The sequence below is a fragment of the Ambystoma mexicanum genome, chromosome 14 (genome assembly GCF_040938575.1).
Source record: "Ambystoma mexicanum isolate Mex_15411 chromosome 14, UKY_AmexF1_1, whole genome shotgun sequence".
In the NCBI taxonomy this organism is placed as follows: domain Eukaryota; kingdom Metazoa; phylum Chordata; class Amphibia; order Caudata; family Ambystomatidae; genus Ambystoma; species Ambystoma mexicanum.
This window is the reverse complement of record NC_090940.1, coordinates 457,298,866-457,324,790: the sequence shown is the minus strand read 5'-3', so window position 1 is coordinate 457,324,790 and position 25,925 is coordinate 457,298,866. Positions and strand designations below refer to the sequence as shown.

Genomic DNA, 25,925 nt, shown 5'->3' with positions numbered 1-25,925 from the left:
GGAGCCCAGAGAAGGGCAACCTGCCTAAGGCCGCGGCTGCAGGAAAGTCCGCCCCACCGCACCTCCCCTCCCCTCCCAGTGCACCGCCAGATAAATAAAACACACTGACATTCCAAAGAAGGCACAGGGAGAGGGGTACATGAGGAGCGGGACCGGAGCCACCCAGAATCCCCCAGGGCCGTTGGAAAGAGCCCATACTAATGAGGCCATAAGTGATAAAGGGGAACCTAACAACGGAAGTTACCTGGAGCACAACGGCACAGTGGATGGGACTTTTAACAAAATATCACAGGCTCTGGAGGAAGGTATACCTGGGGAAGGAGGGGAAGCACTGTGCGAGGGCCGAAGGCTACCTTATTGCAGGGAGCCTGACCAGTCTGCAACACAACCACTGGAGTCGCGTGGACCACGCAGCCACCTACCACCGGGCCGCTGGGGGGGGGAGGGGTGGCACACCTGACAGGGACCATACCCCTGCCCCCCCCCAGAGGATAACAGGCTGAGAGGGCAGACTAAGAATGCTTGTGACCCGAACAGCTACACAGAGGCCCCAGAGGAAAGAAACAGTGAGAGGGGTCACATGCACAGACTCATCTGGCCCCGAGCAACCCACCACTCACTGCAATAGCCTGAGAAGGCCCACAAGTGCCCAGGTAACGCCTACCCGGTGATGGTGCTAGAGGAGAGAAGCTACGAATAAGAGAAGAGTGGGGTACAGTTACAGTGACAGCTAAGCGCCCCCCCATATCTCAAAGGGGAGCAAGAAAGTGCAGAAAGAAGACATGACGGTCAAGACTTTGGCCTCAGTACCACAGGGTACGAGAAGTATGACAAGAGTGCCTTTCTGAGCGCAACCTCCAACAGAGGGCACGGCGGCATCCCGAGAAGAGGGGGAAGTTAGCTGTAGTGAGAGGGAATGACCCTCAGTGACCGCAGAGACCACATTCTTTCCTCCTGAAGCATCAGCCAGGGATTCCGCTGGCCTAAGCCTTGTCATCAGCAGAAAGGTCGCAGGACAGCAGCTATGCCGGGAACAAGTTCCTAGGTACAAAAGAACCCTGTCAACTGTAAGAACTTGAAGGCCAACAAGCTCACCGAGCCGTGCCAGAGCTCGAACATACATTGAGAGCCGCCTGGGGAAACAAGGAACAATGGCAAAGAAAGTGGGGGATACTATGAAAGAAATGCCTGGGGAAATGGACATGTCTACCATCCTCTACTAAGGAGGACATTGGGCACATACTGGCAGAGATTAAAGCTCTCACAGGGGACAAACAAGCCTGCCAAACAGAACTAACAGGTAGAATGACCTTGGTTGAAAATAAAGTTGAAAACCTTGAACATAACCAACTGAACGCAGATATGGTGGAAAAAAACTGGACGCAAGGATATCAGAAATGGAGCTCCGATAAGAAGTCATGTTCAAAATGGATGACTTGGAAAATAGGGAAAGACATAACAATCTTCGGATACTAGGACTGAAGGAATCAGTGAGAGAAACTCTTGAGGCAGGTCGAGGAGAAGGTTCAGGCCCTACTGAATCAACTTTTTGAAGCAGAAGGGGGCAAGACAGTACAGATTGAAAGAGCACACAGGGGTGGCAGACCCTATGGAAATGGTCAATAGTGGTCAAATTTCTAAGATACACCGATAGATCTGAAGTCCTGAACAGAGCCAAACAGCTACGAGAAGTAGAATTTGAAGGCTCGAGGGTTGCTATATATCAAGACCTCTCGAACCTCACTCTGGCTAGGCGATGAGCCTGTAGACCCCTTACGACATGGCTGCGAGATAAAGGAATTAGATACCGATGGGGTTACCCGTTCTTGCTGCAATTCGAAGTGGAACGGGTGGAATACCGATTAACAATGGCGGAGGAAGCTGAACAGGCCTTGGGCCACCTAACAGCGGATCTTGGGGCTGAACCAAATAGTCCACGGGAACTACCAAAAGATGGGGAGGGGTCGAGACCCGCTCTGGGTCTGCAAAGGAGAAGAAGGGGGCAAACAGGAAGGAAGTACATGCGGCTCAACGGACCCTCGCCCCGCAAGTTACCCACTACGCAAGACCACGGGCCTGAGCAAGAACCAAGGGAACGAACCACATGAACGACGGAATGGAACCACAAGAGATCGGGCACACATTCACAGGATAACCAACGGTTAGCCGGAGGGAGGCAGAACACTCAGCTCCAAGGTGGCCCTCTGTGAGACTTTGGATAAAAAGTTGTTGGGGGGTTTACATAAATGTTACGGCTCCATAGACAGAGACAGCACTAGTGAGGAATATTACTCCCAGGTAAATGATGATGACGGGAGAGCCGAGTCAAACGTTAAACTGATGGTAGCCATTAATAATGGGAAGAGGTGATACTGGAAGAGATCTGTCGGTGGAGACGTTGAATGTGAAAAGTCTCAACTCGCCGACCAAGAGATCATTAAGATAAGAGGGGCTGGGATTGGTCAAGTCCACTGGGCGTCGGGGACTATCAAAAAGGGGGGAGTAGGTATGGTGATACACAAGCAATGGAAACTACGAGACTGCACAACCACCCGCCTCCTAGAGGGGAGATTGCCGATACTGAAGGGGACCCTGGAGGGGGCAAGGGTACTTCTGACAGCACTATATGCACCCAACCAGGGGCAGGCACATTTCATATTGAATGCACTTAATGTGATACAGGAACAGGAAGCCGATCTGTACATAATAGGGGAAGATTTTAACTCCTGGGCAGATGAAGCAAAGGAGAGAAAGACCATGGGGAACACAGTGCAGGGGGAAGTGGGCGCTAAACCCGGACACCTGGGACGTGCATTAGTGGCCCGTGGCCTGATTGATGTCTGGAAAGAGGAACACCCAGGGGAAGCAAGGTACACATTTTACCCGACCACACAGAACACCTATACTAGGATTGATTACCTCCTCATGAATAGGGACCAGGTGACGAGAGTGACCAATAGTAAAATAAGGCCGGTGGGTTGGACCGATCACGACATGGTCCTCATGTCCCTAAATGTCACTGGACTGTACAGACCAGACAATAGCTGGTGCTGTAATGAAACACTTTGGAATGACCCCCTCTTTCAAACCAATTGGGGGAGGCAATCACTGAGTACTTCGAACTGAACGACAATTGGGAAGTAAACAAGGGGGGTTTGGGATGCAGGAAAGGCAACCTGGAGGGGTCTACTCATCAGGGAGGGGGCGTGATGCAAGAGGGAGAGGAACCTTAGAGAGGAGAAGCTGAAGAGAGATAGTGGAGGGGGAGGAGAAGATGCATGCGATGGAAGGGGAAATAGAGGAGGTCAGGGAACTGATACTCTCCAAGAAAGCCAAGCTGAAGGCACTGCACTGGGGATGAGGGAGATTGTGTGGAAGCAGAGATACTACAAATAGAAATACTATGAGAAGAGGGACAAGGTGGACGTGCTGCTAGCAGCTAGACTCCAAACACAGATGGTGGAGAGGTGGGTTTCATACCTAACGAGCCCCGGGGCGGGGGAGACACGGGGCATGCCCAAGGAGGTAGCAGAGGGATTCGCCAAGTACTATGAAACACTCTACAAATTTGAAGCACCAGTGGGAGACAGAGGAGTGAGGGAATACCTGGATAGGATAGATATGAACAAACTTACCAACCTAGAGACGGCACACCTGGAGAGCCTGAGAACAATAGAGGAGGTTCAAGAAGCGATATCCCGTCTCCCCAATGGTAAAGCCCTGGTGGAGGACAGGTATACTATAGGGTTCTACAAAAAATTCTCAGGAATCCTATCGGGACATATGGTGTGGCTGTACAATCACATATTGGAAACTCGGGAGGCCCGGATACCTTCAGCAAAGCATTGAAATCGGTGATCCCCAAGGAGGGAAGGGACCCCACACAATGTGCATCCTACCGCCCTATCTCAGTTCTGAATGTTGATGAGAAAATATTCACACGTATCCTAGCAACACACTTTGAAGAGAAGTTGCCACGAATAATACACCCGGACCAGTTGGGGTTCATAGCAGGAAGACAGGGTCCAGACACAGTTAAAAAAAACTCTAGATCTTTTGGAACATGCAGGGAGGAGCCAGGGAGACTACGCACTTTTAAGCTTAGATGCTGAGAAAGCTTTCGACCGGGTGGAATGCGGGTTTATGTTCACAGTGTTAAGGAAAATAGGAGTGGGAGATAGAATGTGTAGAGCTATCCGAGCAATCTACTCGGGTCCAAAGGCAAGGGTAGTAGTAAACAGGGCGAAATCTAGTGGATTTAGTCTTAGCAGATGTACCAGACAGGGCTGCCCATTGTCCCCACTCCTTTTCGCCCTTGTAATGGAGCCCCTGGGGGAGGAGATCTGAAAAGAGGCACAGATAAGGGTAATAAGGGTAGGAGAGGAGCCCCACAAACTAAGCATGTTGGCAGATGATATCATGAGATACCTCTCGAAGTGACAGAGACAGTGCCAGAGTACTTCAAGTAATAGAAGGGTATGGACATCTATCGGTCTTTAAGGTAAATGTAAACAAATCCATCCTCCTCCCACTGGGAGAGACAAAGGAAGATCAAAGAGCGGGATGGACAGGGCTGGGGATACAGGTAGAGAATGATAGCCTAAAATACCTTGAGTGAGGATTCCCAGAGAACTGGACAGGCTATACGAGGAAAACCTCCCCCCCCTACTGCACTGGCTCTTCGGGGAGTTAGACACCTGGTCGAAACTAACCATCTCATGGCTAGGGTGTATAAACGCACTCAAAATGGTCCTCCTCACTAGATTATTATATCTTTATCAGGCGCTCCAAATAGGGCTGCCCGACACACACTTCAGAGAATTGAAAACGAGGATGTTAAGATTCCTCTGGGAGGGGAAAAACGCAGGGTTGTCAACAGTCTATTGTATCAACAGACTGTGGATCCAACCAAAGGGAAAGGGATGTATCGTTGGAGTTTGGAAAAGGGTGGATCTCCACGGTGAAAAGCAATGGGTAGCCAAGGCCCTCGACATATACCGAATGGAACAGCTCACTAGACAGATTCATGGCCAATCCCCCTCAACGGAAATAGAATGGGCACTGGAAAGATACGACCCAGAGAGGCCCCAGGTAGGAGGTAACCATGAGTCCCCAGAGACTCGGAGGGAGAAATGAAAATCGAAGGAGAATGGGTGCAGAGAGAGAGTGTAGCACGTAGAAAGTAGCACGATGAGTATGAGAGGGATGAATGGGAGTTGAATTGACGATGAAAAACCTCATGGCGGACTCCAGAGTGGGAACACAGGAACTGCTGATGGATGTTGTGAAACAACTCCAAACTACGGAAGGGAAGTGGCGAAATGGGACTCTGACAGTGACAGGCTCCAGCGCTTTGAATGCTAGTCATGTCTAGGAGCCATTATGTTCAAATGGGTGGCGAGGGAGTAGGGGGGTTCTGAATCGGGGGGGAGGTGGTTGGGGTGATTACACTTCTCCCTTTCTCCCTTCCCTTGTTCGTTTTTCCTTGTAAGGGGGGGGAGGGCAAGAAAATGCAAACATTTTGTCATGGTGTGCAGCGTAATCAGTGAATGTGTAACTGAATTCTTGAGAAATATCAGTGATGGAACACCAATAAAGTTAATTTGGAAAAAAAAATCTTAATGGGCAAGAGTATAAAGGCTCAAAATGAATGTTTGTTAAACATCTTAACACCAGATTGAGATCCCATACAGGGACACTGAGTGCAACTGGTGGAAATACATTAGTAAGACCTTTAAGGAACAGAACAATCAGAGGGATCTTAAAATATGACTGCTCCTCTAAAGAGCACTTGAAAATAGACAGCGCTGCCAGGTTTAATTGTTCCAATCTGGAGCCCCCGATTTACCAAATGTAACAAAAAGGAAAGCACCAGAGTTGTGTCACATAGTAAGGGATCCACATTCTTATCCCTGCACCAGCTCCTGTACTTGTTTCAACAGCAGCAGTACAAAGATTTTGTTGGTGACCTTCTGGCCGAAAGCAAGATCTCCATTACATCATCAGGGGGGTCCCAATCCTTGTACCTCAACCTCTCAGAAACCATGCATGAATTTTTAGAGTCTTGACCTCTGGATGGAGAACCCGACCCTCCTCTCGTGAGAGAAGATCCTCTCTTTGTGGAAGACGTATTCAAGAGCAGATGGACATGTCTAGAAAGTCCGGGTACCACATTCTCCTGGCAATTAGGATCATGGGTTTCCCAAACGTTCTCAACCTCATGATCATATGAGGTATGACGGTGACTGGAGGAAACGTGTTCAGGAGTGGAAATTCCCAGTCCACTACGAACATGTCTCCTAGAGCTCCTCTTTGGGGAATTTCCCTGAAGCAGAACAGTTCTCAGTTCCGGTTGACACTGGTCGCGAAAAGATCCACTTGAGGGGTTCCCCAAAAGGTGAAGATCTCTTGAAGGACTTCCTGAGCTAGCTCCCATAAGTGGGAGACCATGCTCTGCCTGCTCAGAGCATCCGCCGCCGTGTTCTGCTCTCCGGCTAGGTGAACTGCCGATAGACAGATTCTTTCTGGAATTGGCCAGAACCAGAGCTGCATGGCTTCTCTGCACAGTGGTAGTGACCCTCCATCTCCTCACTTGTTGTGGTAGTACATGGCCACTGTGTTGTCTGTCATTATCAGGACATTCTTTCCCTGTACAGAGGGCAGAAAGGCCTTCAGCGCAAGTCCAATTGCCCTTAGATCCAAAAGGTTGATGTGTAGTTTGGAATCTGATGGAGACCAACGACCGTTGATTGTCAGATCATTGGCGTGGGCTCTCCATCCATGAGTGAGGCATCCGTCACTACCATTACTTCCGTCCATGGCTGCCAAAAAGATTCTCCCTTGAGAATGTTGTCCTTGCAAGCCCACCACAGAAGGTCCCGAGAGACTCTGATCTGAACTTTCAGGTGGTTTGACTTTCTGCCTGAAAACTGGGACCATTGAGTCCTGAGGGCCCATTGAAGGGATCTCATTCTCAGGCGAGCCTCTGGCACCAGGAAAATGCAGGATGCCATGAGACCGAGCAACCTCAAAAAATCAAGGGCCGGAAGATGTTGGGCGCCATGGAATTTGGGGACCATCTGCAGAATGTGTTGAGCTCTCACCTTGGGTGGTGAGGCTTTCCCTGAGGAAGCATCCAGAACTGCTCCAATAAACCTGAGTCTTTGAGATGGTATCATGTGGGACTTCTTGTACTTGAGGTAGAAGCCCAATCTGGAGAAAGTGGCAGGTTACACTGAGATGTTCCCAGGGCTTGTTCAGGTGAACAAGCCCTGATCAGCCAATTGTCTAGGTAGGGGTGGAAGCGAGATCCCCCTCTCCTGAGACTCGCTGCCACCACCGCCATCAACTAGGTGAAAACCCTCAGGGCGGAGGTCAGCCCGAATGGCAGAACTCGAAACTAATAATGAGAACTGTCAACCGTGAACCTCAGGTACTTTCTGTGCTTGAGAACGATAGGCACATGAAAGTAAGCGTCCTGGAGGTCCAATGATACCATTGAGTTTTGGAGTTGAAGGGCATTAAGGATTTGGGAAAGGGTAACCATCTTGAACTTGCAATTCCTGAGGAACTTGTTCAAGTTTCTTAAGTTCAAGATGGTTCTCAAACCTCTGTCCTTTTTGGGAATCAAAAAGTATGGGGAATACCAACCCTTCTTCCTTTCCACTACAGGTACTTGTTCTATTGCATCTTTCTCTAGCAGGGTCAACATTTCCTGCACAAGGAGCAGATCTGGAATTTTGTACGTTTTTCCCCGGTGGATGATCCAGAGGCTTTTTTTGGAAAGGAAGGCAGTAACCTTGGGCTACATTTTCTAGTGCCCATGCATCTGAAGTAATGCCTCGCCATTCGATCAGATGCTGAGTGGCCTAGGGAGTGGTTTTGAGGTGTCGGTGGATGGTAAAATTGCAGCTGCTTGATTTGTCTTAGCACCTATCCCTCGTCCACTACGAGGGAATCTTCTCGGACCCCTTTGACCGGCTTGTCCTCTTCCTCTTGAGTAGAATGAAAATGACTAACCCCTCCATGAAGATGAGCCAGAGTAGGGGTGTTGAGGCCGTCTAATGACGGCGCTAAGGGATTAGCCGCTACGTTTGAGGTCTGCAGCTTTTCCATACACTCATCTGCCTTGTTGCCAAGCAGCCTTGAGCCGTCTAGCTTTCACATCTGGTGCAAAGCCGGTCTTCCTCAACCACACAAACCTGCTTAGCACTGTGTTAGTTGCCATGGATCTGCTGATGCTGTCTGCAGTATCCAGACCTGACTGGAGACATTCACCCATTGCCTCCTTACCATCCTTGATTGCCAGGAAGCCGTCTCTTTCCTCTCCTTCTGGGATGTGGTCAGCCGCCATAGCTACGCAGTCACACAGGGTAAACGTAAACCTTGACAAGGTAAAAGTTACATTAGTTAACTTTAACGCCATACTGCCAGCAGTAAATACCTTTCTTGCCAAGGCATCCACTCTCTTATCATCCCTATCAGGAGGGATGGATGGGTATGCTCACTTCTTGGTAGATGGAGCAGCCTGAACGACCAAACCTTCTGGTGTTGTTTGTTTAGTCAGATACTATGGGTGGCTGTATTTTTTAGGAACATTTTTATTCACTACAGCCGCAGTTGCTGGTGTCTCCCAATTTGCTGAGACACTTTTTTGTAGTGCAGTGTGAAACTGCAAAATTGGCTCTTTCTGGGGACCCTGGTCCAAGATGTCTGTCATATCATCCTGCTCAAAAGAAGGAATATGCCTGCTCCAGCCTAAACACTCCATAACCTTACTCTTTAGACTCCTATATGAGGAGTCAGCATGTTTAGTAGGTCCTGGTTTGCCGAATTCTAACTCGGGAGAAGTATCTAACCCACTGGCTAATTGAAGTTCGTCATATAAAATTATGTTAATCTAGACTCATCAGAAATCAGTTAATCGGCACATTAGGGGTGCCAGATTGTATCCCAAATGGTGGTGGTGTGTTATCATCCGAAGGTTGTTCATTGTCTTCGTAGATGGCTGATAAAGAATTTAAAAAAGTCTCTTTTGGGCAAAGGTTTCAAAACCTTTTCTTGGACTATCACTGGCTTCAACAATTTGAAGTAATCGTCGACAATGACTTCGAAGTCGGGATCTCATTTGTCAGCGTCAACTTCAATACTGGTATCGACGGCTCCAACGCCAACTGAGTCCGCAAAGGCGTTAAGGTTGTCTATTCCTTACGTTTCTTCAAAGGAACACTCGATAAGCTGCATTCCTGACTAGTCAAAGCCCTTAACAATTTCTCGTCAGAGCAAGATTTTCTCGATGCAGAACAGGCTTAAGCCAGTTTGCTGGGGAGTCCAGTTCTGTTGGACACTTGATTACCTCAGCCGAGGAATCACTGTAGGTCGAAGGTGACCTATGACGCCATTTCTTGGCCTTCTTTGAAGAAGACGACAAAGAATGGCGTGATCGACTTCTCGACTGAGACCGTTTAGCTTTTTTACGTCGAGAAGAATCCATCGACTCATCAGTCTTTCTCTTTGAACTCTTTGAAGGAGGCTTCGAACGCAACCTCCCCACCGCCAATTTACCTTTACGCTCCCAATGGGCCTTTTCGGTCAGCGCCTGACAGGAGCCACAGTCGGATGTACGGTGACTGGTACCAAGACAACACAGATATATGCAGTGGTGGTCGGTGATCAACACCTTCGATCTACAGTCTTGGCACTTCTTGAAACCAGTCTTAGGCATTGATGGAGCCGATGTGGAAGACATTTTCAAACTCAAATAACAATCGAAGTTCACAGAAGAACCGAAGCGCCGTAATTCTTTGAAGTGTTAGCTCGGAAAAACGGAACTGAAGCCAACTGGCGCTGCGTGCTCTACTTGTACTGATGATGACATCAACAGTCGAACTGAGGCCCTCAACAGACACTGATTCGACGAGAGGTACGCAGCGCCCCCTGTCAAAATAAATCTCCAAAGCAGCTGAAGCTGGAGAGATAATGATCATAACATCAGGAATACGTGGGAAGACACAATCCATTCGAAATGTACTTTGCACACTGATAGAAAGTTACCAAGAACTGGCAACAAATAAAAAGACTAAGGGGAAACAGTTTCCCAGTACTGGCAGCCTGAAGGACGTGTCAGTTTCCCCATAACAAATTAGCAAAAGCCCAGGGGAGCACAGCTGAAGGCTGTGCTCCACTGGAAAAAGACAGGTTAGGATAGCCAAACAAAAGCAAAAAGTTAGGGGGGGTCCATAAAATGGAGGGGAAATTGCATTAACAGAAATATTTCCTAACAGTACAGAGGGTCTTAAGTCAGAATTGTATAAAAAGTACATACAGAAATCGTCTGCACACCCGGTATGAATGAATCCTCGATACAGGCCGGTAACTCACAGAAACAACAAGAACAGCCCTGATAACATCACTACTTAAGCCTGCTAATCACTTTTATACCAGGCAGCGCTATATAGAATAATCTGCGGGGATTGTTCATCCTCATACACAATAAGGTATGTTGCGTGTGAGGGATCAGACACGTGAGGCAGACAACTCTTAGGCGTTTTATCAACCAATGCCATTTTATTAAATTAAGAATGTCAAACGCCTCACTTGCCCTACTCGAATGGGGACTTCCCTGCCTAAATAAACTAGGGGAAATATTCTAACTAAAATTTTTTACATTTTTTTTATTGTGTTTGATTCATCATTGAAACTTTACAATTTACAAAACATAAAAAAAAATAATTTTCTTTTTTTTTAAAACATACAAATTCATACACAAATCAGCAGACAAAACCAATATAAAACATGTTTACAACATCATATTAAAATCTTATATCTAAATCATTTAGAGCAGTGGTGCGTTGCATTAATACTTCAAGGAAATTCGTTAACCTAATAAGTAAATTCATGCTATTCCCCCACACACACTTATTCCATAGTGCGAGCCTCGAAAGCTCCATACCAGAATGCCAATGACTCCCAAAATGGATAATTCTAATTTCCTCGAAAGGCACACAATACATCACCAAATGCCTAAGTGATTCTACAGTTCCAGCAATGTGGCAGAATCGACATTCCATACCAAGATTCCCGGTCTTTTCCTTGTTCCCAATCCATCTACCAATTCGATCATATGTTGGAAACTGATTTAAGCGAAAGCGCATATATAGATTTCTTGCAACCGGACATGGAAATTGTAATAGGTATCTGGGCAAATCCCCCATTCTTCTTCTAAATACAGCATATTCCTTATAAGCTATGTATTTATCTATGCGATCAGATTGCAAGCACCATTGTCAACAGTTGCAATTTGCGCTTATTAGAGGGCAAACATAAAATCAAATCCTCCTTAGATATATTAGTCGCTTTCAAAATCGAATCCATTTTCTTTGCATATCTGGATATATCAGCTAAAGCTCCAAGCTTAATCATTGCGTTTAGGTCTACATATAGTGAGTTCCTAATAGGACTCAACATTTTCTGATAATTATTCAGTTGCCTCCAATTCCATTTGGCGGAAAGGGGTAGAAGACCAAGCTCATGTCTGATTATGTCATTAGGAATAGATTTTGCTAAACACAATACCCTTTTCCACAGAATACCTCGAAGCATATCCAGAATTTCATCGATCTCAACAATGCATAGATCAAGAATATATAAAATGCATGGCTCAATTTTTAGCAGATAAAATTGTACAATGGGAATTAAAGAAAAGGTACAGTATTTCCTGTATAATATACACATCTGTGCAGTTAAGAGTTTCATTTTTTCCCTGAGCAGCTTCTTCCACCATATTTTAGAATTCTGATCGATAAGTGTATATCCCAGCTAACGCATCTCATTTACCACCTCAAGCTCTACCGACCCAATTGACCAATTGAATTTGCTGATTCTTTTTCTTCCCTCTGCAAATATTAAAATTTTCGATTTCGCCTGATTTATCTTTAAATTGTGATCTTCTGTGAAAAGATAAAGGGCATCCAACTTATTCTGCAGCCCAAATGGTGTTCTGTTGACTATCAACAAATCATCCGCAAAGGAAATACAGTTCCATTTGAGTTGACCTAAACTAACTGGATAATTCGTGACATCTTTCCAGATAATATCAATGGAAGGAAGGTATAAATTAAACAATACCGCTGCCAATGAACAACCCTGTTTCAACCCTATTTCTGTAGTAATCGCCTGCGTCAGGGCTCCAGTGCTATTGACACACACCCTGTAGTTCGTCCTAGAGTGCAACATTGCTATCAAACCCACTAAGTGTACTGGAATCCCTAGGTGTATCATTATCTTCCATAGCTTAGATCTTATTACTGTATCGAAAGCTGAGTTTAAGTGAAGTGCAGCCATATAGACTGCACCTATTCTCCCATTTTTGGTTTGACACTACAAGAACGCAAGAATAATGGCATTGAGAATGCACCCCATAGCTCTTCGGAAGCCAATTTGAAATTTTGACAACGTATCATTAGAAGAGAGGAAATCCTGCAATTCCTTTAAAATCAGCTGCAAGAAAATCTTAGAAGAGGCATCCGTAAGTGCTATCGTTCTAAAATTTTGGGGATTATTGATGGGACCTCTCTTATATATACGCACTATTATGGCCGAACACCATGAGTTAGGAATTTGTTTTGTGACAAATATCGTATCAAACTTTAATTTAAGAATTCCAGCCCAAAATTGCGGATCAAGTTTTACCACACACAAAGGGATCCCATCCGGGCCACATACTTTAGAGTCCTTCAATTTCGCTATGGCATCAATAATATCTTCAACAGACCATGGACAGAACTCTAGAATATACTTTGAATAATCCACAGTAGGTTCACCAGAAAATACACTTGGTAATTCAAATTTCTTGGTGAGATATTGTACCCAAGTGGTAGACAGAATGGATGGCTCAATAGAGCTTGCAGGTGCCTTTATAGTTCTAATTAGAGTCCATGTATTCCTAGCGTCCCTGGACAAGATGTTATGCATCATACGTTGATTATCCCTGATGGCAATTTCCTGCCTAAATTCCTTAACCCGATTTTTATGTGATAGAGTAATACACTTCTTTTCAGCATAGTATGCATCATGACCAAGATTCAATCTAATTAATTTCCTCATTTTTAGATTTTTTTTTACGATTTTAAGATTATAAATTTTGAGGTCGAATGCATGTTTATGCACCTTTGAAGTTGGATATATCTTATTGTCCTGTGCAATCCCCAGCAATGCACCTGAATACAGCTACTCAACTCCTCTTCTATGCGTGCATTAATACACCTAGGATTCCGACTGATGTATTTGAAGAGCACATCCTCCTTAATCTTATTAATCAGCCTCATACAAATATGCCTATTCCATCTTATTGACAGGCTGGGTTTATCGATCTCTATCAATCTCAGCATGGGTTCCGAATACAGACTCCAGTTACTGATATTGATATTAATACAAATGGCTGCATGGTCCCCATATCCAAGATCTAAAATTTGTGTAGGTTCACAATTCTTCCACAGGACTGTAGATATTTTAAAAAAAATGATCTATGAAAGAACAGCGATCACCTCGCTTCCAAGTAATCGGGTGAGAGCTTTGTGCGGGCTCCACCAGTTGCATGTCCCATCCCAATAGATATCTTACCCACTTTTGACCATTCCTTGAAGACAGAGATAACCTTTTTTTCTCTTTGCTCACTCCAAGGCACTTATTCTTATAGCAAGAGGAATTGAAATCCCTACCTAATATAATCCCCACACATCCCATATGTACAAACAGTTCTTCCAATATTCCATCTAGTGTATTAACAATCTGATCCCAAGTGATTCGGGCCTTATTCCAATATATGCATATGAATATCAATACTAGATCTTGTGTTTTACATGAATTCATTTGTAATACCAGTAGACTTTCATCTTTATACAATAGCAGAACATCATATTTACATCTATTGCTCACAAGTATTGCTAATCCGCCAGATGGTCTACCCTTTAGACATCTAGTAGCGTCCATAGCGTAGCAACTATATCCCTCAATGCTAAAGGTAGACATATGCATCGTCTCTTGGAGCATAATGATTTCGGGACAATTCCCTAAATCCACCTTGCCAGTCCATCGATGAATGTTTGCCAGGCCACAACAATTCCAAGATGTGACCCTGAGAGGACCCACGCTACGCTAATGCATCCTCTTTTGCTTTCACAGGTGGACATATAATTCCACTAGGCCCTGGTGTGATCCCATTTAATGCTTCCACGAGTGCAAGCAGTTGCTTCAAAGTGTCCACACTAATGTTCAACTGCGGAATAGTTTGTAGGGGCAGCTCTTTTGTGGTTTCAATTTCCGGAGGAGATTCCAAGAATTCCTCAGCATCATTAACATTCTTGAAAACAAAAGGGACAAGACCAAGAGCAATAAAGTTCTCCCTCTGTTCCCAAAACATCTTCATGATAATCATAGACTGGAAGCCACATAACATACAGTGATTAAAGTTAGTAGCAAGCCTTATCCAGTCAAGATCATCCGAGCGCAGGGTTCTTAGAGGGGGAATCGCTTGAAAGGTTTTCAACATAAATGTTCTATTCAAGCTAGATCTACCATTCATTTGCACATCACTCTCCCATCCCATAATAACTGGCATTCCTGAGACCAGTTTACCCTTGTGGATCCCTTTCTTTATACCAGACCCTAGTAGATTTTTTTCATTACACACCTCTTGATCAACATTCTCCTTATTGTCATCCACTTTGGCGCTAGGATTTATCGTATCACCTAAGGATTGCTTCTTGGACTTGCTCCTTGGTCCACTTTCCACTTCAGGGGCTACCACCACCTCTTCATCCACAGCATCACACTTCACAACTTCACCTACATTAATACTACCCACCATTCCTTTTGTCACATCTTCCTCTGTCTGCTCACTCATTCCAACTTCGTTACTGCAATGATTGATATCCTTAGGTGGTTTCATGTTTTTTTTTCTCTGTTTTTTTTGTTATTTACTGGGTAAAATTGCGATAACGCAGTTTGCACCCCCGAGGTACCAATACCAATGGGTGCAAGCTGCCCCTTTTTCTGAGGATGGGGATTGCATTAATTTCTATTCCTCTCCCCATCGTGACCAATTGCTGCATTCATATGTTTAGTTTTTTGTGTACATTTCTTAGGATGCAAGGGAACTTTTTCTTGATCTTCTGAGAGAAGGACTAGGTGCGCCTTAGACTCTTCGTCCAGTTGGTGGAGATCAATACCATTCTCCTCCTCCTGTTTCTGCGCTACTGTTTTCCTTGAATCAGCACTTGCGAATTCCCCAATATCCCCTGTTTGCACATTAGCTGATTTTTGTCTTCGCATTTCTAGACTTATTACTATTCGCCTCCCTTTTCTGAGCGTGGGCTATGGTTCTTCTCTCCCTCATTGTCAGCACGACAGCCCGCTTATCACACTCACTTTCAAGATCAGAGTTCATCATAAACCCATCCATTCCTTCCTTTTTATTATCAGACAGATCAATTAATTCCAAAAGCACTGATGGACTATCAGGTACTTCCCTCTCGGGCATCAAATCCTGTTCCGGTGAAAGCGGGTACTCAATCCCGTTCTTACCACCGTCCAGAATAGCTTCCTTATCCACTTCAATGTCACACTGCATCCGTTGTATAGCACTAGCCAAGGCTCCTATTGAATCCATGACTGAAGTGTTAACTTTCACCTGCGGGTTCTGATAAATACCTATAGGTGTTGCCGCCATTTCAGCAAAGGTTCTGCTTACTGCATTTACCATTCTTTCGTCACCAGGAGTTTGTGTAGAGCAATCCTTAAGAGATACTCCCCTTTCCATTGCCCGCTATCAGTGAGGATACTACATCACAAGTAAATAGAAGCCCCTCTACTTTGTTTATCTTACATAACAATTCCGTCAAAGTTGGTCTTAGATCTGTCAGTTCACAACGGGTTCTTTCGTGACCCTTTTCTAGCAGATCCGAAATTCTAGTTATGACCGGAAAATCTTCACCAAACCCTGGGTCTTCCCGGACACGTAAATCCAACACTTCATCCTGTTCAACATCTACTTGTATGCCCACCTTTGGGCGAGTACCTGTATTTGCTGCAAATAGATCGATCTGTTCAATGGGATTTGTGAAAGGATTGTTGGTGAGCCAGGGATGGACAGGATCAACCAACAATATTGTTTCATCTTTGTTCTCATTCCCTATCATGCCTTCAATCGCGCCCCTTAAAGGCAGTGATAACTGCGGTTGCATTGCACAGGCAAACTATGGATGTGGACATCCTCTCTTCCAACTGCTCTTTTTGACACAGGTGTTGAGGGCCCCAGGAAAAATCTCATTCTTCTACCCACTTCTGCCTCTATTGTTGGACCAAGGATAGAGCAATCATTCAGACCTTCCCTAACACTTTTAGATAGTTTACCAGTGTCCAACTTTTTCCTCTTCCACTCATCAAGCTCTGACACTGTGTGACCCAGGCAATTAGGCATAGAGTAATCATTAACCTCTTTCACATTGAATTTGATCGGTGAGGATGCAAAGGCAATAGACGCCCTTCCATTTTGCTGTTCAAGCTTAAGTACATCCAATACCACCTCACCTCCTTCATTTATACTCTGTAACATCGGTATATTGACTATGCTATGTTCGCTGCATTCAAAATTAGCCACCTCATCCTGCGCAGCACTTTGCTCCAATGGATCCTCATAAAGGGATCCCTCGGTTGGCAGTTCCATGGTTACTGCGTTCGAAACACCCACCCCTGCGAGCTTCCTACCACTTCTCAGTTGTTAAGCAGAAACCTGTGCAGTTCCCTTAGGACTACAGGTGTTGGCAGTAACCCCAATTGGTAGCAGTCTGTACCACCCAGATTTACCTGGTAGCTGTGGCTGAGCAGCCAGGCTTCTCTCAAGAAGAGTTAGACAGTATATAGAGTATACAAAATAGGTAAAGAGATACAGTAGTACAAGCAAACACTGACCAGAGCTTTGGTATAAAAGTATATAATTATTTATTTAAAAACACACTTGTAAAAAACACTAACACTAATATGGCAAGCAGGTTCAAACCCAGTCACTATCAATATATATACATCCCTGATTACTTATTGAACAAGTCTTAGTTAAAACACCACTTATTTTCAGACAGAGGTGAGCGCTTAACCTAAGATGGCACTCCAATAAGTTAATTAAAAAGGGAGGGAAAAGGCAGAATTAGGAAAGTACACAATACCAACACTTTTTAAAGAATCACAGCAAGTCAGGAAAGGCAGAGTCTACTGTAAAGCAAGAAAGTTCATAGGCCAGGCCCACTCTGGGAGAGAGCAAGACGGAATGTGTCCAGGATCACACAGTTGAATTGTACTTTAAAAGTCTTTGCAGATAGTTCAAAAAGAGTTGGATCAGTTCAGAAAAAGTTAGTTAACAGGTCCCAGGTCAACCCATGATAGAGAGTCTGTTGCAAGGGAGACCAGGCGGGACACAGTACCTGAAATGGTGAGGAAGCTCTAGCGGGGGCAGTTGTTCCTGGCAGCGGGTGCAAGTCGGTGCTCTGTCGAGGGGAAGAGAAGATCTCGACATGGAGGAAAGCTGGAGGTCGTTGCACTGCCAGGGAAGAAACCAGCCGCAGAGTTAATCCGTAAAAAGGTACTACCCTTTTATTCGCGGTAGTGGTGAAGCGTGGCTATCCGGCCGCCGGGGTGCTTGGCACGGGCGATTCGACCACGAGACGATCCAGGAAGGCGAAAAAGAGGGCAAACTGGTTATCCCCACCAGTTCAGAGGAAGAAGACTCTCCGGGATGAAGATCTTCTCTGTCGTCGGGAAGTGGTGAGATAGTTCAGCAGGGCTCCACCGGTGGTGTCGTGGTTGCAGGTCGGCTCAGCTTCTCCCTCTTCGGATTCTTTGGTCCTGTGGCGACTTCTGAAGTTCCAGTCCCCAAAGCTCTGCTTTTATGCAGAAAACCCCCATTCATCAGTCCTAGCTGTCACTCAAACATGCTAAGTGGTGAGCTGGGCGGTTCACCACTGGGCCAATCACACAAGAGTGTGACTTGAGTTGCTGAGGCAACTCAGTCCAGGGTGCCAAAAACCCCCTCCCACACATCCCGTAGACCCAGACAGAGTGGGACCACTTTTGGTGGCTTCTGTGCAGAAGCCCGCCAAAAGTGGAACAAAGGGCTCGACTTGGGTTGGAGTTACAGAGGCGAACACAAACGCCATTTTAAAACCGAGTCCTGGCAAAAAGACCCAACCGGGGAATAAATATTAAATAAATAACCCGGCGGTATCTTTAACATTGCACCAAAAAAGTGATGTGTTTAAAATGAATGGGAAAATCCCATAGGAAATATTCCGGTTGAATATTTCGCGTGGTAACCACTGCCACCAGCCAGAAACTCGATGAGGGGGGACTGCACAGTGCCCCCTCGAAAAACAGACCCAGGGGCAATCTAATTACCCCTACCAGTACTTCCACAATATGATGGTTTGTACTGGTTCTGTTCACAATTTAAGACTAGTAAAGTCATTGGTGACTTTACATGCCCTGGGAGACAGAAGTCAGTCCCAGGGTATGGAGTCTATGTTTGGGGGTCACTATGACTGCACTGAGGGTGCTGTGTAACAAACTTACCAAAAACACATGAAACCCTATGGAGTAAAAGACCCCATAGCCCATCAAACACATTACAAAGTCAAAGGATATCTCAAATCATGTCTAAGAGTGGGAGAAAAAGAGTCTCACTCTTAGCAGGAGAAAAAAATAAACCCCAATAATCCAGCAAAGCTGCTGGGGGGACTCACTAGGTTTGGGAAATTAGCCTCAACAGAGAATTCTCCCTAACATCAGTCCATTAACCATACTAGCACGATTCAGAAATACACCCCTTAGTGCCTAGAGTCGCAAGATAACTATACCTAATTTGGCGTACAATTGCAGTAAGAATTCTACTAAATATCAAGTCCGGAACTTACAAACAGCAAGCAGGGCAGAACTTGAGTGAAATCAAGCAAAAGATATTCCACTCAAAAGCAACTCACACAACCGCACCACACCAAGCAACGCGATAGCCACTTACAGAGGCACTTCTAATGCCCCAGGTTTGTTAGAAATCACAAAACCATAAGGGCTGCCTCCAAACAGTTGTTCCTTACTGCTATAGCATGGAATACCACATTGCCGAAGCACAATCTCCAGTATAAAACATCAGGTCAATATAGTGCCTCAGATTTTCCCCCTCACTCCCCCACTTACTTGCCAAGATACAATATTGATCATGCGCAGCATTCCCAAAATCACCCCTCAGTTCGGTGGCCCCTAAATGCGGCCTACCCGGGTACCCCACATAAGTAAACAAGAAACCTCCCTCACCCCACGCCCTCCCAGCCTAACAGTACAACAGTACTTCCTAGTAGTTCCGAGGTGCGCGCGCGGATGGGCACGCACAAGATGCTATATTGGCTGGCAGAGAGGGCGAGCAGGCGGGGGGCAGGGTCCCAAAGGTCACGCAACAAAGAATCTAGGGAGAAGAGAACAGAATAACACTTAGTAACTCAAGTTAACGTGGTGAGCACACCCCCTCCCAAGCACCAGTCTCAGTCCCAAAACGCGGCCACAATCCACAAGAAGCAAATAATATGTTTCCGAATATTTACTCTGGTAGTGGCAGTCCAGTGACCAGCGTTTCGCTTCCCAGCTCCTTCCTCTTGTGCATACAGCGCCTTTCCAAATAAAAAATCCTCAAAAGTCCTCAGCAAAGTCCTCGCTCATAGAACGTCCTCGGCACACCGGCACAGCACAACAGTACTTCCTAGTACTTCCGAGGTGCGTCTAACATTTCTGACCCTCGCACTTGTACATAAACATAAACAACAATAAATACTTATATTCACTGTGTTTTCAAAGTCTATAATTGTAACCTGAGCGAGTTTTCCTTCCCCAGGCTTTAAGGCAAAGGCAATTCTGTGGCTGAACACAAAACAGCAAGGAAATCCAGGGTTGAAACAGAGTCCCAACGCAGTTCTTAATAAAGTCAGGATGTTAAAGAAAAAACATCTCCCAATACTCCACAGTTCAACATAGAAAGGATTTCTCTCTCCAGGAAATGTAAATAGTTCAAGGTTCCTTTAGACAATACAAAATGAATTATTTGTCAGGATAATTTTTGTTGAGACTCAAGTACAAATAGGTCAGAATCGGATCCTCTTCACAGTGCTTCCCCCTCAGCACCATGAAACAAAGAAACTTTGCAGAATGTTCAACTTCTACCGGAGCAGTCCACACCCAGTCCTCTACTTTCACTTCTGTCTGGTTCACTCTTCTGCCAGACCTAACTTCTACAATGATACACCATGTAGTTTCACAGTGCTTCAATTTTACTACTTCCAAAGTCTCAGGGCCCACTGATACTTCTAGAGGTTACTACTTCTTCAGCTCTAAACAGTTGTAAACAACCTTCGCAATTATACAGCAAAGACAAGATTTATACCCATGCCCTTTTGATTCTGTTAAAAAGGCAATGCCTCTTTTCTTAACGCCAGCTTTCTCCTAGGGCTGTTCTTCAACTCTTCTTGTCTTTTGTTAAGCCACCCACCAATTGTTTTTGACTCAAAAACCTCTACTGGCTTTTGCAATGTGAATTCATGACTAACTGTTGGTTTTTGTACATCACAGTCATTCATTTACAAGCTTTACCTTCAAATATATTTTGCTAGCCCCTTTTCTTCTAGTATCAACAGTCAATTCCACAGAAAATCTTTCTTTAACCTTCTTTGAGTGATGCCAATGAATGTTCAGTTATGGGCTTAAGGTAATGCTTGTTTGTTGTCTTGGATTCACAATATTTAGGTTTTAACACTTGGGTTCACCAGATACTATGTTATTGCGGCTTTACTTGAGCTTGGTCTTCGTGCTGGTCACCTTTATATACACTCCACCACTATTAAGGTTGTTAAAGCTGTTCATAATGTTTGAAAACTTGTATTCCTTGATACACGAGTGCTACACATGTTACACTCCAATGTCTGACAAGCTCTGTTTAGCTTCTGTCAGTTTCACTCCTTCACAAATGAAAAGCAAATGGTTACAGTTGCCCGCCTGCGAGTGAAAAGTAACTGGCTACAGTTGCCAGCCTGCGATGCCTGAAGGCTTGGAAACGCGCAGCTTCTTGGCCACGGTCATAGGCTGCAGGACATCTGCTACGAGGTTATTCTCGACCGGACACACTTCTTGCTTCAAGCTACCTTTGGTCCCACCTCTCAGGCACAGAGTCTGCCACGACTCCCCGGAGCACGCCAGTCTCCAGGCTCAGTCTGCTGCACACCTCTCACTGCGAAAGCTCTGCAATCATGTTCACGGAGGATGGGAGGGCGTTCAAGCCTTACATTTCCCACTGCGCAACCTCAGCAATCCAGACTTTGGGTAAACAGGACCAACTCAGGAATAATAACTGGAATAAACAGAAAGCAAATCCCAGGGAACCTCCATTCCTCCCACTTCTGTGGTTTCTGCAAGCAACAAGCTTTCCTCTGCCACTTCCTCCTGCCACAGCTGCTTCTGCTGCTACTACAACTAATACTCCTCCTCCAACCACGACCAATGGCCTGCACCTGAGTGAGCTTTTTTAAGCCTCCCAGCCTCCCTCAGGTGTGGGCTGTTAAGCGTGTTCATATGTTTAAATCAGGTTTTATCACAGAAGGAAAAGGCAGTTCTTTTATGTCACTATTCATAGATTTACTTTCTCTGTATCTTTGGGGGGAACAGGGATTGTTATACATGCAAGGCATAACAGTTCCTCCTTACACAAAGTGGTTAAAGATGTTGCACCCACTTTGTCCATATCTCTGAACGCAACATGGGGTTTGGATACCTTACAATGACAATAGGCGAATTACAAGTTTTGGGGTACAAGAAAGGAGATTACCGTGCCGTATCCCACAGGATCCTTTCACCACCCTGGGCCCCGACTCCTCCCAGGTGATCCTCCTGCAGTACACCATCCCCAAGCTCAGGAACAGGAAGCATCCGTCTTTCCTTGGCCACCTGGGAGGATATGATATATGATATGTTATTACTAATGCGCTTAATACCCAGAGGTTTCTAAGCGCGGACCCGAGGATTGAACCTGTGGTGCTCCACATCGTCTTGCTTCCAAGGCGAGCATGTTGCCCCTGAGCTATCCTCCCGAGAGACTTCAGACAGGGGTACAGTGAGGGATCCGAAGGATTCATCACGTTACAGCTACGTACATTGCACACTGCTGCCACATTCAAAAGTGAAAAAAGCAAGATATTTGAATATAAAAACAAATACATATTTTACATATAATAACATTTTATACAACTCCTGCAGTTTTCTATCATTGTAAACAAGAGGAACTGCAAGATATTTCTAAAGCTAATTTATTTGCAAATCTTACCAATTCTGTGCAGTCTCTCACAGCAAATTAAGGCCACGACTCTTTCTGCCAGTCTTACACATGTCATTGCTGGTCCCTGCAAAAACATGAGCAACTGATGAGTTTATTATTTTCTGAAGAAATAAAGGATTGAAGCTTAAAACGGCTCAGAATTGGCCTCTTTACTAGCTTACCTATACACATGTTAAATTCAACAGATTTTTCAAAGGTGTCACCAACACCAAGCAGATCGGTTTCTGAACATTCCCATTTAATTGCGCTATTTTCATTTTGCCAGAAAACCATGTACAGATTGTAGACAAAAGCATATGTGTTTGGCAATTCTTTATTATGAACAAATACTGCTTACATACTTCCCTTTAAATTAATGTATTTTTCGATATTTACAGTTGCATGCAGATATGGTTTTTGCAAATCATGTCTGATCATATAACTTATTCTTCCAAACAGTAAAAAGTAAAGATGACCAAGGTTCACAAAATATGGTGCTGGCAACATATGCGCAAGCAGCCTCTCCAGCCTCCATTAACCCTAGCCGCCCTACTGCTTCAGGTCTTTTTGACCCAAGTCGATGGACAAAGCTTACGTGCATGTGAAATAGCACCGACAACTCATTCTGAGAACAGCTTTGAGGGAAAAGGTGGTTGTGGCCTTTTCTAATGAAGCTTTTGAGGGCCTACTGTCTATAATTTGCGAATCTCAGCTTGTAACTATAAAAAGCCTTTCTGCATCCAAACTCACTGACTAACTTGGCTTTGAAGAACCTGTAGGGGGAAAAGTGTGTTGTGATGGATCTAATTTGACACAGGGCCAAAGAAAATTGAAAATGTATGAAGCACACTTTCTGCTGTAACATCCCAAAGATTGTCTAATAAGAAAAATAAAAGTTTCATAAGTGGATCAAAGAAAAGAATCTTAATTTACCAAGACTTTAGCAAAGATGTAGTGGATAAGCAAGTCCAATTCAGCCAAGCAAAGAAATGTTTTAGTCTCATGGAAAAACCTAGACTATTTCATGTGTCACCCAGCATTGTTGAACATAAGTTACTGTGACACTGTGCATGCACTTAAGGGCAAAGTGCATGGTTTAGCCTACATCAATACACTTATATGAGTTACATGTGTGAAGGACTGTGGCCATTGTGACTTTTGCAATGCTTGATGGCGTCCTTGTTGGGTGGGAGCAAGAAGGGACTGTTGAATTAAAGTGCATCAGTGTCAGATGAATTTTGAAATCCTAGGCCTGCTGTAATAGAAGATATTATGAGGGGCATAGTTTTCAATGCAGGAAGCAGAGTGGGGCATGTTGAGAAATGCAAGGCGTTTTCAAATTAAGTGCCTGCTAATGTGTGGTGCTTCGCAGAGCGCACTAGCTTGCCCCCATGTCCATCAGCAAATATGGCGCATGACAGAGGGTAAGAGACAGGGTGCCCATTTATGAAGAACTAATGCTGTGTGATGCATGCTGAAAGATGTAGAGATGCTGCAGTGGTACCTGGAGTCTTGGTCTAGTAAGAAGCTTGGGGCAGGATTTGAGTGGCCACTGCCAAACCTCATGGGAAACAGTCCTGTGAGCATAGAATAGGTCTGCCTACCTGGAGGCAATGGATGAGGCATGGTAGGGGAGGTAAGAATTTTGTTGGAAAATTAAATTGTGTCCACGTGTTTGCCCTAGTTGTGCCCATGTTCCCATGAGCGTCTGCAGTGCGTAAGCAATGTTCACAGAGCATTTGCAGCTTCTGCTCGCATTGGGGGTTGTAGATGAACAAGTTACTTACCCCTGGTAATGTTCTTTCGACTGGATATTCCTCCCACATATTCCTCATTGTTGACACTGTTGTCAGCTGCTTCGGGAAAATAATTTCGACAGATGACACTGTGCGTCGATGGCATCAAGTCGATGTCCCTCGAAGGCCAACGTCGAGGTTGATGTCATTGAAGGCATATATAGCACGCACAGCGGCCGTTGGCCCCTGTTCTGTTTTTCCCTCCTCTATCAGCAGAGATACCCGTAAAACACGGGAGTGACTGTACTTGGCCTTGATGGAACAGAAGCTGTAATAGCACAGTAAATTCTACTGCGTGGTAGGATGGAAGGACGATGAGGAATATGTGGGAGGAACATCCAGTCGAAAGAACGTTACCAGGGGTAAGTAACTTGTTCTTCGAATGGATTGTATCCTCCCAAGTATTCCTCATCTTTGACAGACTCCTGAAGCGGTATTACGTTCTTTTGGGGGAGGGAGTAGTATTGGAATTCATGAATTTTCAAGAATAGAATGAAGGGCTGCTTTGCCAAAAGACCCATCTTGGCCAAGGGAGTAATCCAGGGAATCGTGTTTCATAAACGTGTGTATGAAAGACCACGTTGCCGCTTCACAAATTTATTTTATTGGTACACCCCTCTGAAGGGCTGTAGATGTAGCCATGCCCCTGGTGGAATGAGCTCTTAAACCTTCAGGAGGGTCTTTACCTGCCAGTCTAAAATTCTGATATAGTGAGAATTATCCACCTAGACCAGATCTGTTTGGAAACAGCCTGACCTAGCTTGTGTCCTGTATAACCGATAAAAAGATGGTCTTCAACTCTCAACTTAGACATTCTGGAGATGTAAAAGCTTAACGCTCTCTAAGGGTCCAACCTATAGAGCCTCCCCTCTTCCTTACTAGGATGAGGAGGAGGATAGAAGGAAGGAAGAGCGATTATCTGATTTACATGAAAGTCCGAAATTATCTTGGGCAAAAAGGAGGGTTTGACCCTTAAAACAACCCTGTCCTTGTAGAAGGTGGTAAAGGGTGGCTTGGATGAAAGTGCCTGCAACTCGCTCACTCTGCGGGCTGATGTCAGAGCAACCAATAGAATTGTCTTAAATGTTAATAACCTCAACGGACATGAGTCCATAGGTTCAAATGGAGCACATATGAGGAATTTCAAAACCAGATTAAGGTCCCAAACTGGAACCTGGAAAGGAGATGGAGGGAACACATTAGTGAGCCCCTTTCAGGAATTGAATCACCAGTGGTATTTTGAAATCTGAGCATTCCTCTGACAAGCACTTAAACATGGATAGCGCTGCCAAGTAGCCTTTATTGGTACCAACCTGAAGGCCCAAATTAGCCAAACATAAAAGAAAGGATAAAACATCTGGAGTTTACATAGAAAAGGATTAACATTCTTTTCCCTGCACCAGTTGCAAAACTTATTCCAACGGCAACGGTACAAAGACTTTGTTGCTGGTCTTCTGGCCGAAAGCAACACCTCCATTACGTCATCCGGGAGGTCCCAATCCTTCTATCGCCTCCTTTCAAAAACCAAATGTGAAGGTTGAGAGTCTTGACCTCTGGATGGAGAACCCAACACCCTCTCGTGAAAGAAGGTCCTGTCTTTGTGGAAGACTTATCTGCAGGACAGATGGACATGTCCCGAAGGCTCGGGTACCACGTCCTCCTGGCCCAATCCGGAGCAATTAGGATAATGCATTTCCCGAAACCTTCTCAACCTCCTGATCACATGAGGAATGACG

At 45.0% G+C, this 25,925-nt stretch overlaps 1 protein-coding gene across 1 annotated transcript in view; it reads right to left on the bottom strand.

Moving 5' to 3' along the window:
• Positions 1–25,925, bottom strand: part of DICER1 (dicer 1, ribonuclease III) — a 2,611,056-nt gene that overhangs the window by 1,265,012 nt on the left and 1,320,119 nt on the right. The window contains exon 13 of the mRNA XM_069637684.1: positions 22,403–22,478. Within this exon, the coding sequence (XP_069493785.1) occupies positions 22,403–22,478 (76 nt within the window). The remainder of the gene's footprint in view (positions 1–22,402; positions 22,479–25,925) is intronic.